Source organism: Mytilus trossulus, chromosome 4 (genome assembly GCF_036588685.1).
Source record: "Mytilus trossulus isolate FHL-02 chromosome 4, PNRI_Mtr1.1.1.hap1, whole genome shotgun sequence".
Taxonomy (NCBI): Eukaryota; Metazoa; Mollusca; class Bivalvia; order Mytilida; family Mytilidae; genus Mytilus; species Mytilus trossulus.
This window is the reverse complement of record NC_086376.1, coordinates 83,363,715-83,378,814: the sequence shown is the minus strand read 5'-3', so window position 1 is coordinate 83,378,814 and position 15,100 is coordinate 83,363,715. Positions and strand designations below refer to the sequence as shown.

The window sequence follows — 15,100 nt, the reverse complement described above, 5'->3', positions numbered from 1 at the left end:
CAGAGTGAACATACAGCTACTTTACGATGTAATGTTTTATTGTGTTCTATCACTTATCTTTGCTGAAACTGATGGAGAAAAAATAATTTTAATCATTGCCTCAATTATTATTTAATAGGTACCCAGAGACATTAGAAGATTTTTACAAGTGTCGTCTTCCAGGACAATGGGAAGAAGAAAAGGCGGGAAAAAGAATGAAACTCCCTGTACCCGAGACTTGGGAAACTCAGGTTTCACTTAAAGGAAACAAAGCATCAACATGGGAAGACTTAATAGGTATGTGTATTTTATTGTCACTTTTTTTATCAGAAATTATTGTGAGGTTTTTATTAATGCAAATAATGTCAATGGGTTTGGGATCTCAATAATATGAACTAGCACCCTTATATCTGATACATACATCTGTAAGAAGATTTTCTTAGATCTGCCGTAATTAATCTCACATGTTTGTCCATTCGTTAAAAATCCGTTTATAAATTCACTAATTTTTTTCTGCATTTTAATACAATGATATATAATTTTCATGAATAAATATACATGATAAATGATAGCAATTTTTTATAGATTGTATTTTGATTTGAATATCAATATAATGAATTTGTTTGTTTTTTTAAACAGACCATAAAAAGTTGCCATTTATGGCAATGTTGAGGAATCTGAGAAATTTGATAAAAGCTGGTATCTCAAACAAACACCACACAGATATTATCAATAGACTTACTAATGAGGTATGTATAGGTCAAACACAGGCACACTTACTTTGCTTATATATATATATATTTTTTTATCTAATATCCCATATCCCAAATAACAAAATTAAAAGGGTTTATAGGAATAACCCTTCAATTTATGACTTATAATAATTTTTTTGTCTTGTTCACATTTCTTCCATCAAGTGACAGTATATATTGCCTTTATGCTTTCACTTGTGTAAAGTCTGAGTTCAATAGAATAAAAAAAATGTCATAGTTCTTATCAGGTAGCTACTTTTATATGATGTAAGGTCACTCTAGGGAGCAGAGAAAACTGGCATTATAAGAAAGGTGACCATTGAATTGCAGTTCAACATGTATAGTTATTACTACTGTAGGACAAACAGAGACAGGCTTTTTAATTAATAGATGTGTCATTTATAGCAGATGTAACAGATTTCCTTATTGTTAATATACAAACTCTTTAAAAAATTTGCCACAATTTTTTGTCAATAATTTATAAAAAGTTCTCTGTAAAACCTGTCGACTTATTTTGCATGCAATGAAGTTTGGACCCATAATAAAAAATGTCAGTTTATGGTTAATGTTTGAGATTGAAATCTATTTAAAATAATATACGGTGAAGAATATCTTTTCAGTTGCATTTTATCTAACCTCTCTTTCCACAGCTCTGTACGCTGAAGATATATCAAAATCAGATCTGTGGTACAGTAATATCAACATCAAACAATCTTGTGTAAATGTGCATTTTAGTAGGTCAGCATCAAGGCAAAATAGAGCAGTAAGCTCTTTGTTACATTTATTATTGTATCTGAAATATGTGCCTTTGACATAATTTCAGAGACAAGTTGTCAACAGTAAACAGTTCCCATTCAGATTTTTCTCTGCATATGAAGTTTTGGTTAATCTAGAGAAAGACTTTGAGGAAAGCCGTAAGTATTCTTTTTTTTGTGTATTTATAAATAGATTTTGCCTTTTTACTCCAGTCTGAGAATATTATGATTAAGAAATAATTCATGTGGGCTTGAATATGTCCTGATTTTACCACAGGTTGGAACTTTATGACAAATATTTTACTCTGAGCAATAGCAAGGGGTAAAATATCGGCATAAAGGGACAACATGTGATAAAATCATGATACATATTCAAGTTCCCATGAATTGTTTCAATTTTGATAGGACAAATATGGCTATTGTATTTTTATCAAAGCGCTCTAGGTGAAGGCATTATTTGCTTTTCTATAAATTAATGCACTATTAAATTGACGTAAAAGATCTACGCAAAGTGAATAAGTGACATGCTTAAACTATTTACAAAAACATATTTAGAAAGGTTTGGATGAATCTAAATGATAATTGTACTTATATGTGTTATGTGTATACAAAAATGGCTTATATAATGATAGATTATCGTTGATTATCTCAACAAGATTGATTTTCTCGCTTGAGCTGGTACAGTGAAAGTGAGAAAAGCAATTGAGTTGAGATGACCAATGATAATCTGTTTATCACTATTTTACCTATGACGACGTTGTCAATTTCAATGCCAATTTCGTTAACAACGCCACGTGGTCTCCCTAGTTTCCCGTAAAATGTTTATATTGTTACATCATCGTTCTATGACGTCGGGTAGCTCATCTATAAAGAGAATATGACGTGTGAGTACTATCGAAACAGACCAAGCAGTCAAAGCATTTGAATAATGTCATGTTAGAATTTTGAATATTCTTGCATTACAAATTTAGACATGAGTGCATCATCTGAAAAGGAATAGTGCAAATCAAGATGGTTTCCTATCTCTTCATAAAGATAAAAAAAGAAAAGAAAATAAGGTATGAATAAGTCATGCAAGAAGCTTAACTCATAACAACACAAACGGGTATACATTTGTAAAATAAACCAAACATATGATCTATACATTGTACCATTGAAACATTTTTCATATCTCTCATTTTAAATTTTAAACAGCTGATTTTTATTAACAGAAAAGAAGATTGTGCAAGAGGCAGAGATTGCAGCCCAGTATGTAGCATTGGGAATTCCTCAACCAAGTGAACGTGCCAGGGGTCGTGGACGTGGTAGGGGGAGAGGGAGAGGTAGAGGACGAGGAGGAGGGGCAGATGGAGAAGTACAGTGGTGGATAGAAAAGAGAAACAAAAAGAAAGCTGAAGCAGGGAAAGCAAAGTATGTTAATATTAACCCTGTCACTTGTTTGCATGCCTAAGCCAAATGTAAAAAAAATCATCTTTGATTATGTTGAAGCTTTAAGGTTTTGTATACATACAACTTGTATGGACTTTGAGTGAGTGATTAAGAGCTTATCAACAGTGTGGTAACTTCCCCCTTGTTTAAGTTTGTATGGTGTCCTTTTAATTTTCTTAATTTGTGTTGTTAGATTGCTGTCTCATAATGTTTACTTCACAGCTCTGATTATTCATATAAACATTTATCTGTCATCTATAAGTGAACCCATATTTCATAATTACAGCCAATTGACTTGAGTGTGTAGGTTAAAAAAAATCTTTGGTTTCCTTGCTTGCTAGCTGAACCATGAAATCACTATTGGATTAGGTTAACTATCCATCTTTTAGAGAATTCTAGTCCTACAGACATATATTGGTTATCTGTCAGACTAGTCTACTTTAAAAAGAGGGTAGCATACCTAACCTAATAAATATTTCATGGTTCAGTTAGCAAGAAAGGTAACCAAATATTTTGTTTGAACCTACACACTCAAGTCAAATGGCTGTAATTATCATTTTATAGTCTCCTTACAAATTGCTTTTAATGAAAATGCTTAATTTTATCGAAATCTGACTGTAATGCCTACTGCAATCATTGTTATACATATTATTTTTTAGAGAGACACCTTATGATCCCAATCTGATACAGAGATACAGGAAAGCTTTAGATACAGCTGTTAAAATAGCAACAGTATACAATGTCCAGCCAATCAAAGGAAAGACAATTGTTTTCTGTGATGTTGGGGAGAATATGGATGTTAATTGTACAGCTGCCAGGGGCCTTGGAAAACCCAGAAAGGTAATGCCAACTACATAAATTAATTCAGAAAACACCTAGACTAAACATTTACCTTTCATTGGTATGGTATTTGCCTAATGAGTTGCAATATTATAACACTAGTTGATGCAGTTTGTCCAACCTTTAACTTGGTTTCATACCACATATGCACATTTATTTGCATTTTAGAGTTGACATCAGTAATTAGGAACAATCAGAATTATTAGACCGGAAATTAGATTTTAAAATGATGAATAAATGGAAAGATACAGATTTAAAAAGATTGGACAAAATTATATAGGTTCAACTTTGCCTAGCAAAGTTGAAAATCAATTTTTGTTAAAACAATCATCTACCAATGGAAAATATTTCTCAATTGATTTATGACATAAATTATTCTAATGCCAAAAGTTTGTCATGTTTACCAGTCTGAAATCATATGAAAGATCATAAAATGCCTAAACTTTTCAAAATTGTATTTTATCATGATAAATCATTGCATGTCTGAATATGTATTGGAAAAATGTACTTTATAATTTTGTGTATTTCAGTTCAAAATAAAATTCTTTTATTTTAGATGAGGGAAGTAGCTGTATTGATGGGTTTGATGTGTAAATACTCGTGTGAGAATTGTGAATTTGTTGTATTTGATGAGTCCCGTTATGACCTGATCACACCAAAACCTGGAACAATTCTGAATAACATGGAAGATACCCTTACTGTTGTAAGTAGTTAAAGTCTGATGGGTCCACATTGAAGATTAAGAATATATTATTTATGAGTGGCCTTTTTGTGAAAGAAAACCCCTTATCTATACCCTTAATTATAAAAAAGAAGCATATAAGGATGCTCATTACGATGCTGTGGGCAGCAATCCCATTTTCATAACCAGTTTATGCATGTCATGTTAGTTTATTTAATATAGAAAAGTCAATATAAGGAAATAGTTACAGGGACAACTGTTTTTGGTTTGAATATACATTTTTTGCTTCTTTTTGGGATTAAAATCATCAAAGATACCAGTATCAAAATTTTGTACATGCACCTCGTCTACAAAAGACACATCAATGCATATTTGAAGCTTGAATAAAAAAAGTTAAAAAGCCAAATAAAGTACAGTAACAAAGTTGAAAAGCATTAAGGACACAAATCACTGAAAGTTTTTGTGAAATACAGCTTATTTATATTTATTCTTATATATTTAGGGTAGACAATCCTCATTATATTTGAAGCTATTTTTCCTTTTGCATTTGTAGGCTGTATACAAAAATATTTTGACTTAAAGTTGAAAATTGAATTTGTCATTTTGAAACAAATTTACCTAGAGTTGTTTGAGTTTAGTTGTATTCTCGTTGTCAGCTGAAATTTGTAGCGGTTATCGGTAAAAATAATCTAAACTATCAACCACATTCCATTCATAAATCGACAAAAGAAAAAACCACAACTGACCTACTTTAAGTGCTTGCACTGTGATAATCCTGACCTTCACATTTACCAAGACGATTTTGAATGGTGGAATCCACCATTGTTTTTACCAGAAGTGTTTCCATGGAGTTCAATTTCATAAAATTTGCATAAAACGCAGAAAACTTTATCACATCAATGAAAAGAACATTACAGTAAACTCTGAAAGTGACGTGTGTCATATGTAAACAAAGGATCTTCATAGAAACGAAGATGGCGAAATTACAATGGAAAATATTCTGGAGAATGTTAAGGTCAGGATAATTACAGTGCAATCACTTAAAAGAAGGTTAGTAGTGGTTTTTCTTCTGACGATTTAGGAATGGAATGTGAAAAAACTATATCTTGAGTGAAAGCGAATGATAGTTTAGATTATTTTTACAGATAACCGCTACAAATTTCAGCTGACGATGACTAATAGTCTTTTTGTGCATAATATATTTTTTATGAAAACATTACTATTTCAGTTGGATAAACAAATGCAGACTGGCAAGAACTTTGAATATAAAATTCCAGATCGTATATTAAATGCTGCTTTGGTGGATAGACAACAGGTATGAACTTCTGAATAAATCAATTAACATTGAGTGCAGTATAAGAGAGATTGGATAAATTGTCATTTGAGATAACTTCCTTACAATGATCACTTATAAGAATCAAGGTTATCCCTAACATTTTCATGACTGTCACATTAAAATTAAAATGTTCACAGCAGTAGCATATCTTTTACAATAATTAAAGGTTACTCTTAATATTTTCTTGACTCAGTCACTATAAAATTATTATTTTTTTATATTTTTTACATATACCTGTATATGCATATTTTACAAAATTTTGACAAATTGTATTTCTGGATTTATTTTTTAAATATCAGATTATTTAAATTAGTTAATTTACATGAAATATTCATTAAAAATTGAAGACATTCAATATATACTGCCTTTAAAACACATAATTTGTAATGTTTTACTGTGAATTATATTTAATAAACCTGACTTTGATTGGTTAAAAAATTTTGGTTTACAGATTGATAACTTGATAATACTGAGTGGTGGAGTTGACAGTGTACAGCAGGACTTTGTCTCCTTCTTCCTGAAGAAGTTTAGACAACTAGTAAACCCTAATCTGTTGTATGCCAATATTTCATTCAGCGGAAAAGGTTGTGGGTATGTATATAATAGTAATTTAAGCTAAAATAAGTCTTAAAATAACAAAGATAGGGTCTTTATATTGTAAATACTGTTAATTCAGAAATTATTGCATGCATTTATTATTGCGTTATTGTCATTTTAGATTATAATGCAATTTTGATGTTTGCGACATTGAGGAAAATCCTGCTAAATCATTTAAAAAAAAATTAAATGCTAGTTTAAATTATTGCGATTACAACCCTGTCAAATTTTTCGCAATAATAAAAATATTGCAATAACTTTTAAATTTACAGTAGATAGAATCACAGAATTGTTGTACACAAGGTCTGTTCATGATGTGTTGTGTAAATTAAATAGTTTAATGAAAGTATCAACTATAAACATTTAATGAAAATCAGCCCAAAACAAAGTGTTTACAAAAAATTGTTTTTAGAAAATTCATTCATGAGAGAAAATGTTGTGTATATTTTAAAAATGTAATCTTGTTATATTTTTAGATTTTCTGAGAGTATCAAACCAGAGAACGATAATGACATCTATATCACAGGATTTAGTGACGCTATACTGAGGTAAAACTTATCTACTAAAACATATGCATAAGTTATATTGACTTAATATATCAAGCTTTTAATTATTTGTCAGTGTGAGACAAGAATTTTACAGAAAACTTACAGGATAAGATTTAATGCTAATAGTTATCAAAGGTACCTGGATTATAATTTAGTATGCCAGACCCAGGTTTTGTCTACATAAGACTCATCAGTGACGCTCATATCAAAATAGTTATAAAGCCAAACAAGTACAAAGTTTTTCATGGATTAATTATTCATGTTGCATGTGATTTATTACCAGTAAATTATTTTTTAGAACTGTCAACTTATTAGATATCTAGAATATGCATGTTATATTTACCATTGGAAGTTCAGCAATCAAAAATTATTCAAATACACGAATTAATGTTTTTAGCATTACCAATACGAATACGAATTTGTTTATTATAGTGACATTGTGTATATATACAATATAATAATAATATTTGTCAATACAATAGTTGTACACCCGGCCCATTGGACCTATAAGTCACTTAAAAAATATAAATCTTTAAATCATTTCATAGTAGAGTCATGTAGTTCAATTATTTACATAAATGAATTGTCTGCGTTTTGTAAATGCTTGTAAAATATATTTAGCTGTTCTTCTTGGAAAATAAATTAAAAATTGTATTAATTGTTCACAGTGTGGCAGTGATAAAAATGTTTCTTTGCTTGGTATGGTTGAGTAAAGTTCATTTCGAAGTTCATTATAAAAATCACAGTTAATAAGGAAATGAGTTTCACTTTCAATTTCATTTTTGCTACACATTTTACAAAGTCTGCTGTCTTCAGGTTCGCCACTAAACCGTCCTGTTTCAATTCTTAGAGGTAGAATGCCGCATCTAAATTGAGCCAACATCGACCGTTCGTTGCGTTGTAGGTTAAGGTTCACATATGATTCAGCACAGAAATTATTTTTGAAAGTTTTGAATGTTCGCAGTTTTGGATATCTATCTAAGTTTTTTAACCAATCAAGACCATGCTGTTCAAGTAGTGCTGATTTTGCATTATTTATATCACAACTCTTTCTATTGTGAAAAGTTTCCATAACTCCAATGTTTGTCATTATAGTTTTTATTTCTGCCGACCAGTTGTTTGAGCATATGCTATAGTCCCATTGAAAGATACGTTTGCAAATCCTTGAATTATCCATTAACAACAGTCTGTTCCAGTAACTTATCATGTTGAGCCATCGTCGTTCTTTAGAAGGTAGCCATCCGATATCCCCCTCTATGGCTAGTTTTGGTGCAAATTTGTGTACTCCAAGAAAATATCTAATTGCTTTGTTTTGTATATTATCGATTCCGGAGAAGTTTTTGTATCCCCAAACTGAGGAGTTGTAGTCTAATACTGGTACCACACAAGAATTATACAGCTTCTCAAATGTCTTAAATCCAAATTCCTTCAGATTGTGAAGTTTTGAGATAATTGCTCCTAGAGCACGTCCACCACCTTTTGCTAGATTTTCTGCGTTTGATGCAAAGTCTTTTTTCTCGTTAAATATTACTCCCAAATATTTGTACTGACTTGTAACTTCTAATTCATTGTCTCCAATCTTGAATTGGAAAGATGTACGCTGTCGTCTGCCAGATCTGAAATGCACTACTTTGGATTTATCTGTATTTATTAGAACTCGCCACCGTTTACACCAGTCGTGTAGCTTATCCAACATCTTTTGCATATCCGTCTCGTTGTATGCTAGTAGTACAATGTCATCTGCGTACAACAACATAGACAATTTGGTGTCTTCGATATTTATACCAAGATCCAAATTGTTCACTTCTTGAACAAGGTCATTAATAAATATAGAAAACAAAGTTGGCGAACAATTGTCTCCCTGTTTCACACCAGAGTTTCAAACAAACCAATCCGACATCTTCTGATTGACACGAATACTAGCTGTTGTGTAGGAATAAATGTTTTTGATAGATTTGTACATTTTGCCGTCGATATTGTTTAGTAAAAGCTTATAAAGTAACATATCTCGGTCCACGAAGTCAAAAGCTTTCTTTAGATCCACAAATGTTGCAATTACATTAGCGTTGTTCTGAATCACACTACTAAGAGAAAAGACGTGATCTTCACAAGAACGATGTCTCCTGAATCCATTTTGCTCATCAGCAAGAACCTCATTCTCGTCTAGATAAGTCGATAGTCGGTTATTTATGAAGGCACTGTACAGCTTAGATATACAGGACAATAAGCTTATTCCTCGATAATTAAGCGGAATACGATGGTCAGATGAGGGATCCTTCAATATCGGAAAAATAACTGCTTTTCTCCAGATTGACGGTATACAACTGGTGTCAAAAATCACTTGAAAGAGAGAGCGAATCACTTGAAAGACATTTGGAAATTTTAAAACTTCGTACGGTATTTGATCAATCCCTGTTGATTTTCCATTTTTCGCACTTTTGATTACAGTTTCTATTTCCTCAAGTGTTATGTCACCATTTAATTCTTCGTCGTCATTGTACAATGGATCCGAAATTATATCTTCTAATACTGTTTTATGAGATAATGCATACCTATAAAATTCACTGTTGAAATCCTCTTCCGATTGATCATTATTATACAAATGTTCAAAGTCGGATTTCCATTTATCAATAACTCTAGTTTCATCAATCAAGATTTCACCTTCAGTGTTATATACTTCCATTGGAATCAATTTATTTTTTCGTGGTCCTAGCCTTTTAATTTTTTCCCAGAATTCATTTGGGTTTTTCGTAGTCATGATTTCGATATCAATACAAAACGATTGTCGATGTTGTCTTTCACATTTTCGTAGTTTACGATCGAATATAGTTTGTGCAGATTTGAAATCTTGTCGTAGTTTTGATTTAACGCTAGCTTTTCCTTTGAATTTTAAAAACTGATTTTTCTTGGTGCGCATTAACTTTAAGAATTTTGATATTTGATTTTGAACAGATTTATTGCTGAGAGAGGTGATGGAGGTCAACTTATGCATGTTGATAAGATAGACGAATTCTTCAAACTGAAACCTATGCCAATACTACAAGATGTCTTAAGACCAGCAAGGTCTGTTCCTGTCGAGAGACCACTGGCAATACCATGCAACACACCATGGTAAGTTATAACTTGTTACAATAAATTTGAATGATGGTTACTACTTGATTCATAGATATTCAATGAGTATCAATTTTAGAGGAATTTAGTGTATATATTTGCTATAAAAATTATTTGGCCTAAAAAAATCTATCTAGTAATTAAATCATGAATATGTCTAATCCTGTTTTATTCTTTTAAAATAGCTGGAGAACCTTCAGAGTTTTCATATCATCAACATTCCGAGATATGCATGGAGAGAGAGATGTTTTAACAAGATATGTCTTCCCAGAGTTACGTGCCCTTGGAAAGAAACATTTTATAAATGTTTATGAAGTTGATTTGAGATGGGGAGTAACAGAAGAAGAGACAAAACATCACAAGTAAGAATTATATTTTTAGTCATAAGTGTAATATATTTACTGAATGAATAAAAGGTATGTTCTTTTGTAAAAACTTTCATGTATTGAATAAAGCCCCTATCTAGAATTTTTTTAATGAAAATGTTATATAAGTGATTGAAATCTGACTTTTGTTGTTAATTTTATTGAATGATTTAAAAATAAATAGATGACAAAAAAAGTGGTTTTGTCTCAATTTTTTTTTATACATATCAGAAAATTAGGCATTTAGATTAAACTGTTCTGTCTTTCCTTTGTAGAACATTAGAGTTATGCTTATCAGAAGTTTCCAAATGTCAGTATTTTATTGGCATATTAGGGGAACGGTATGGGTATATGCCAGATAAATACACAGTTCCAGATACGCCTGAATATGACTGGGTGAAACATTACCCTCAAGGGGCCTCAGTGACAGAATTAGAAATGCATTTAGGTGTTATGATGAACCCTGCACAGAAACAAGACAAAGCTGTGATGATGATCAGAAACAATAATTTTATTAAGTAAGTAGAAGTTTGGCAGTTTTCTACTCTCTGGTGAGGGGTGTTGTCTCTTTGACACCATTTCCATTTCCATTCTCAATTTTACAGGTAAATGCATAGGTATTTACTGAGAAATGTGCTGTCCAAACTGAACCCTGCATAAACAACCAACTGGAATTTTTTAAACTTTTGTGGTAGGACACATCTTGAATATTTAACCAAGGTAAATGAACACCAGTTTATTCCCAATGCAATCTTTGGTCTTTCACTGTATATTTCAATTCACTGTTTTGAAAATTTACAGAATTATTGGTAATTTATTTGTTTTTACCCCAAACGTAAAATAATATCACATTATTCGTTAATTTTCAGGGATTTGCAGGGATTTTTACCCAATTATATATTCAAAAATATAACCAAAAATGTATTAGATTCTGAAATTAAATTACTTAGTGAAGAATTTTCCAGTTTCAAATTACAAATCATTCATTGGAGCTTAACATTAAGTGTCATTTATATGTGCATTTTTCAGCCATGCATTATAAGAAATAACAAATTTCCAAAACGTTTTATGTAACTATCAAAAATTTGTTGTTTTACATGTTATAATAAAATCATTAAGCCAAATACAAAGTAAAGGTACAGTTAATTTAAACATATTTATTTATTTTGGATTGGGAAACAAGTTATTGCAACTTATATTAATTACTTTCCACTTTGCGAGTGAAGAACTGCCTGTACCAGTATTAGCTTACTCTTTTTCAATATCTACAAGGGTGTCTTTTATCTGCAAGAGATGTGGCTCTCTCGTAACATGGATTAGCCATTTATCATCCCCTTCTGGCGGACTAAAGGTACAGTTAAGGTACATATGGAACAATTTACCTTAAAACACATGAATGTTTGTCAAAACATGGTCTTATATTTTGTAAAACTCCCAGTTACATTTAATTGATTTTATTTCAGAGATGTACCAAAAGAATTCCTATCAGATTTTGTAGCCGAAAATCCAGAAGCTGAAAACAAGATGGCTGCCCTGAAGAGTAGGGTCAGAAATTCACCTCTAGAAGTTATTGAAGGGTAAGTATATTATGCAAATGTTATAAAATTAGCTAGTGCAACTTATGCCCATGGGATTAAAATAAATTGTTTTGATCTTTTCAATATATAACTTACAGAATTAACGGAAAACGGCTGTATCAGCAATATTTCATGTTGACATATGAGTGCTGACTACTGTGTGTTATGCAGTATTGACGTTGACCCTGTTGTTGTAAAAGCTCATTAAAGATTCCAGGGTTATTTAAAAGTTGTGTGGAATATAGTTTAGATTATTTATACCGAAGAGATTAAAAATCTGAATGTTTTGATTAATTTAATAGTCAGGATATTATCAACTTTGTAGATATGACTGTAGATGGGGAGGATCTGTTGATGGGAAACCCATTGTTTCAGGACTTGAGAAGTTTGCCATGCCAATCATTAACTCTGTGTGGAATTCTGTCAGGAAGCAATGCCCAGATGAGGTAAGACAACTCTTGCAATATTTGCTGTGACTACACAAATCACACAAGTCAGATAAAGTTAAACAAGGCCATTAAACACTAAATAAAAGACTGAGCAAAAAGAAACCCACAAAACCAAGGTTATATTGAATCTTTATATTTTGTAAATAAAACTTCATATTATATAACAAAAACAATAAAAAACAAACATTTAGCCAATCAAATTGATTTTATTACAGGATGCCATGTTGGATGAAACAACCCATGCCACAAAACAACATGAGGCAATGGTAGAGAACCACAGAGCTAGATTTGTGGGGAGGAAAACTCTGATCAAAGAATGTCTAAAAAAGATGTCAGAAATGAGCTCTGGTGGTGTTATCTCACTTACAGGAAAACCAGGCACAGGAAAATCTGCTGTTTTGGTAAGATTTTGTTTTTGTCGAGCCTTCGACTTTAGTCGAAAAAGCGAGACTAAGCAATCCTACATTCCGTCGTCGTCAGCGGCGGCGGCGTCCACAAATATTCACTCTGTGGTTAAAGTTTTTGAAAATTTAATAACTTTCTTAAACTATACTGGATTTCTACCAAACTTTGACAGAAGCTTGTTTATGATCATAAGATAGTATCCAGAAGTAAATTTTGTAAAAATGAAATTCTATTTTTTCTGTATTTTATTTATAAATGGACTTAGTTTTTCTGCGGGGAAACATTACATTCACTCTGTGGTTAAAGTTTTTATACGACCGCAAATTTTGAAAAAATTTTCGTCGTATATTGCTATCACGTTGGCGTCGTCGTCGTCGTCGTCGTCCGAATACTTTTAGTTTTCGCACTCTAACTTTAGTAAAAGTGAATAGAAATCTATGAAATTTTAACACAAGGTTTATGACCATAAAAGGAAGGCTGGTATTGATTTTGGGAGTTTTGGTCCCAACATTTTAGGAATTAGGGGCCAAAAAGGGCCCAAATAAGCATTTACTTGGTTTTCGCACTATAACTTTAGTTTAAGTTAATAGAAATCTATGAAATGTTGACACAAGGTTTATGACCACAAAAGAAAGGTTGGGATTGATTTTGGGAGTTTTGGTTTTAACAGTTTAGGAATTAGGGGCCAAAAAAGGGCCCAAATAAGCATTATTCTTGGTTTTCGCACAATAACTTTAGTTAAAGTAAATAGGAATCAATGAAATTTAAACACAATGTTTATGACCACAAAAGGAAGGTTGGTATTGATTTTGGGAGTTTTGGTCCCAACAGTTAAGGAAAAAGGGGCCCAAAGGGTCCAAAATTAAACTTTGTTTGATTTCATCAAAATTGAATAATTGGGGTTCTTTAATATGCCGAATCTAACTGTGTATGTAGGTTCTTAATTTTTGGTCTCGTTTTCAAATTGGTCTACATTAAGGTCCAAAGGGTCCAAAATTAAACTTAGTTTGATTTTAACAAAAATTGAAACCTTGGGGTTCTTTGATATGCTGAATCTAAAAATGTACTTAGATTTTTGATTATTGGCCCAGTTTTCAAGTTGGCCCAAATCGAGGTCCAAAATTAAACATTGTTTGATTTCATCAAAAATTGAATAATTGGGGTTCTTTGATATGCCAAATCTAACTGTGTATGTAGATTCTTAATTTTTGGTCCAGTTTTAAAATTGGTCTAAATTAAAGTGTAAAGGGTCCAAAATTAAACTAAGTTTGATTTTAACAAAAATTAAATTCTTGGGCCTCTTTGATATGCTGAATCTAAACATGTACTTAGATTTTTGATTATGGGCCCAGTTTTCAAGTTGGTCCAAATCAGGATCTAAAATTATTATATTAAGTATTGTGCAATAGCAAGTCTTTTCAATTGCACAGTATTGTGCAATGGCAAGAAATATCAAATTTCACAATATTGTGAAATTGCAAATTTTTTTTAATTAAGAGTTATCTTTCTTTGTCCAGTATAGTAAGCAAGAAATATCTGCAAGAATTTTTTTTAATTGGAGTTATCTTTCTTTGTCCAGAATCAACTTAAATCTTTGTTATATAAAATATACAATGTATATTCACTTTTTACTACCAACTGATAAATTTAAATAATCTTTACCATTCAGTGATAACAAGCAGTTTTTTTTACATCTTAATATTTTATGATGTATTTAAATGAGTAGTAATTGTTGCAAACTCCATTAGAATATTTTAATTGAAATTAGTTTTGGAATAACGGAAAGGGGGATGTGATTAAAAAATTGGGTTCAATTTTTCTCATTTGAAATTTCATAAATAAAAAGAAAATTTCTTCAAACATTTTTTTGAGAGGATTAATATTCAACAGCATAGTGAATTGCTCTAAGAGAAAACAAAAATTTTAAGTTCATTTGAATACATTCATTCTGTGTCAGAAACCTATGCTGTGTCAACTATTTAATCGCAATCCAAATTTAGAGCGGAATCCAGCTTGAATGTTGTGTCCATACTTGCCCCAACCGTTCAGGGTTCAACCTCTGCGGTCGTATAAAGCTACGCCCTGCGGAGCATCTGGTTTAAATTTTAATAACTTTCTTTAACTATCCTGGGTTTGTACCAAACTTTGACAGAAGCTTGTTTATGATCATAAGATAGTATCCAGAAGTAAATTTTGTAAAAAAATAAATCCATTTTTTACGTATAAACACTTTTAAATGAACTTAGGTTTTCTGCCAGGAAACAACACATTCACTC

At 31.4% G+C, this 15,100-nt stretch overlaps 1 protein-coding gene across 1 annotated transcript in view; it reads left to right on the top strand.

The window, feature by feature from the left end:
* LOC134716148 (telomerase protein component 1-like) overlaps positions 1–15,100 on the top strand; it is a 50,128-nt gene that overhangs the window by 7,264 nt on the left and 27,764 nt on the right. The window contains exons 9-23 of the mRNA XM_063578939.1: positions 119–276; positions 619–728; positions 1,555–1,645; positions 2,698–2,896; positions 3,574–3,754; positions 4,311–4,457; positions 5,665–5,751; positions 6,224–6,363; positions 6,846–6,917; positions 9,870–10,028; positions 10,214–10,390; positions 10,669–10,911; positions 11,857–11,970; positions 12,296–12,416; positions 12,635–12,820. Coding sequence (XP_063435009.1) covers positions 119–276; positions 619–728; positions 1,555–1,645; positions 2,698–2,896; positions 3,574–3,754; positions 4,311–4,457; positions 5,665–5,751; positions 6,224–6,363; positions 6,846–6,917; positions 9,870–10,028; positions 10,214–10,390; positions 10,669–10,911; positions 11,857–11,970; positions 12,296–12,416; positions 12,635–12,820 — 2,185 coding nt within the window. The remainder of the gene's footprint in view (positions 1–118; positions 277–618; positions 729–1,554; positions 1,646–2,697; positions 2,897–3,573; positions 3,755–4,310; positions 4,458–5,664; positions 5,752–6,223; positions 6,364–6,845; positions 6,918–9,869; positions 10,029–10,213; positions 10,391–10,668; positions 10,912–11,856; positions 11,971–12,295; positions 12,417–12,634; positions 12,821–15,100) is intronic.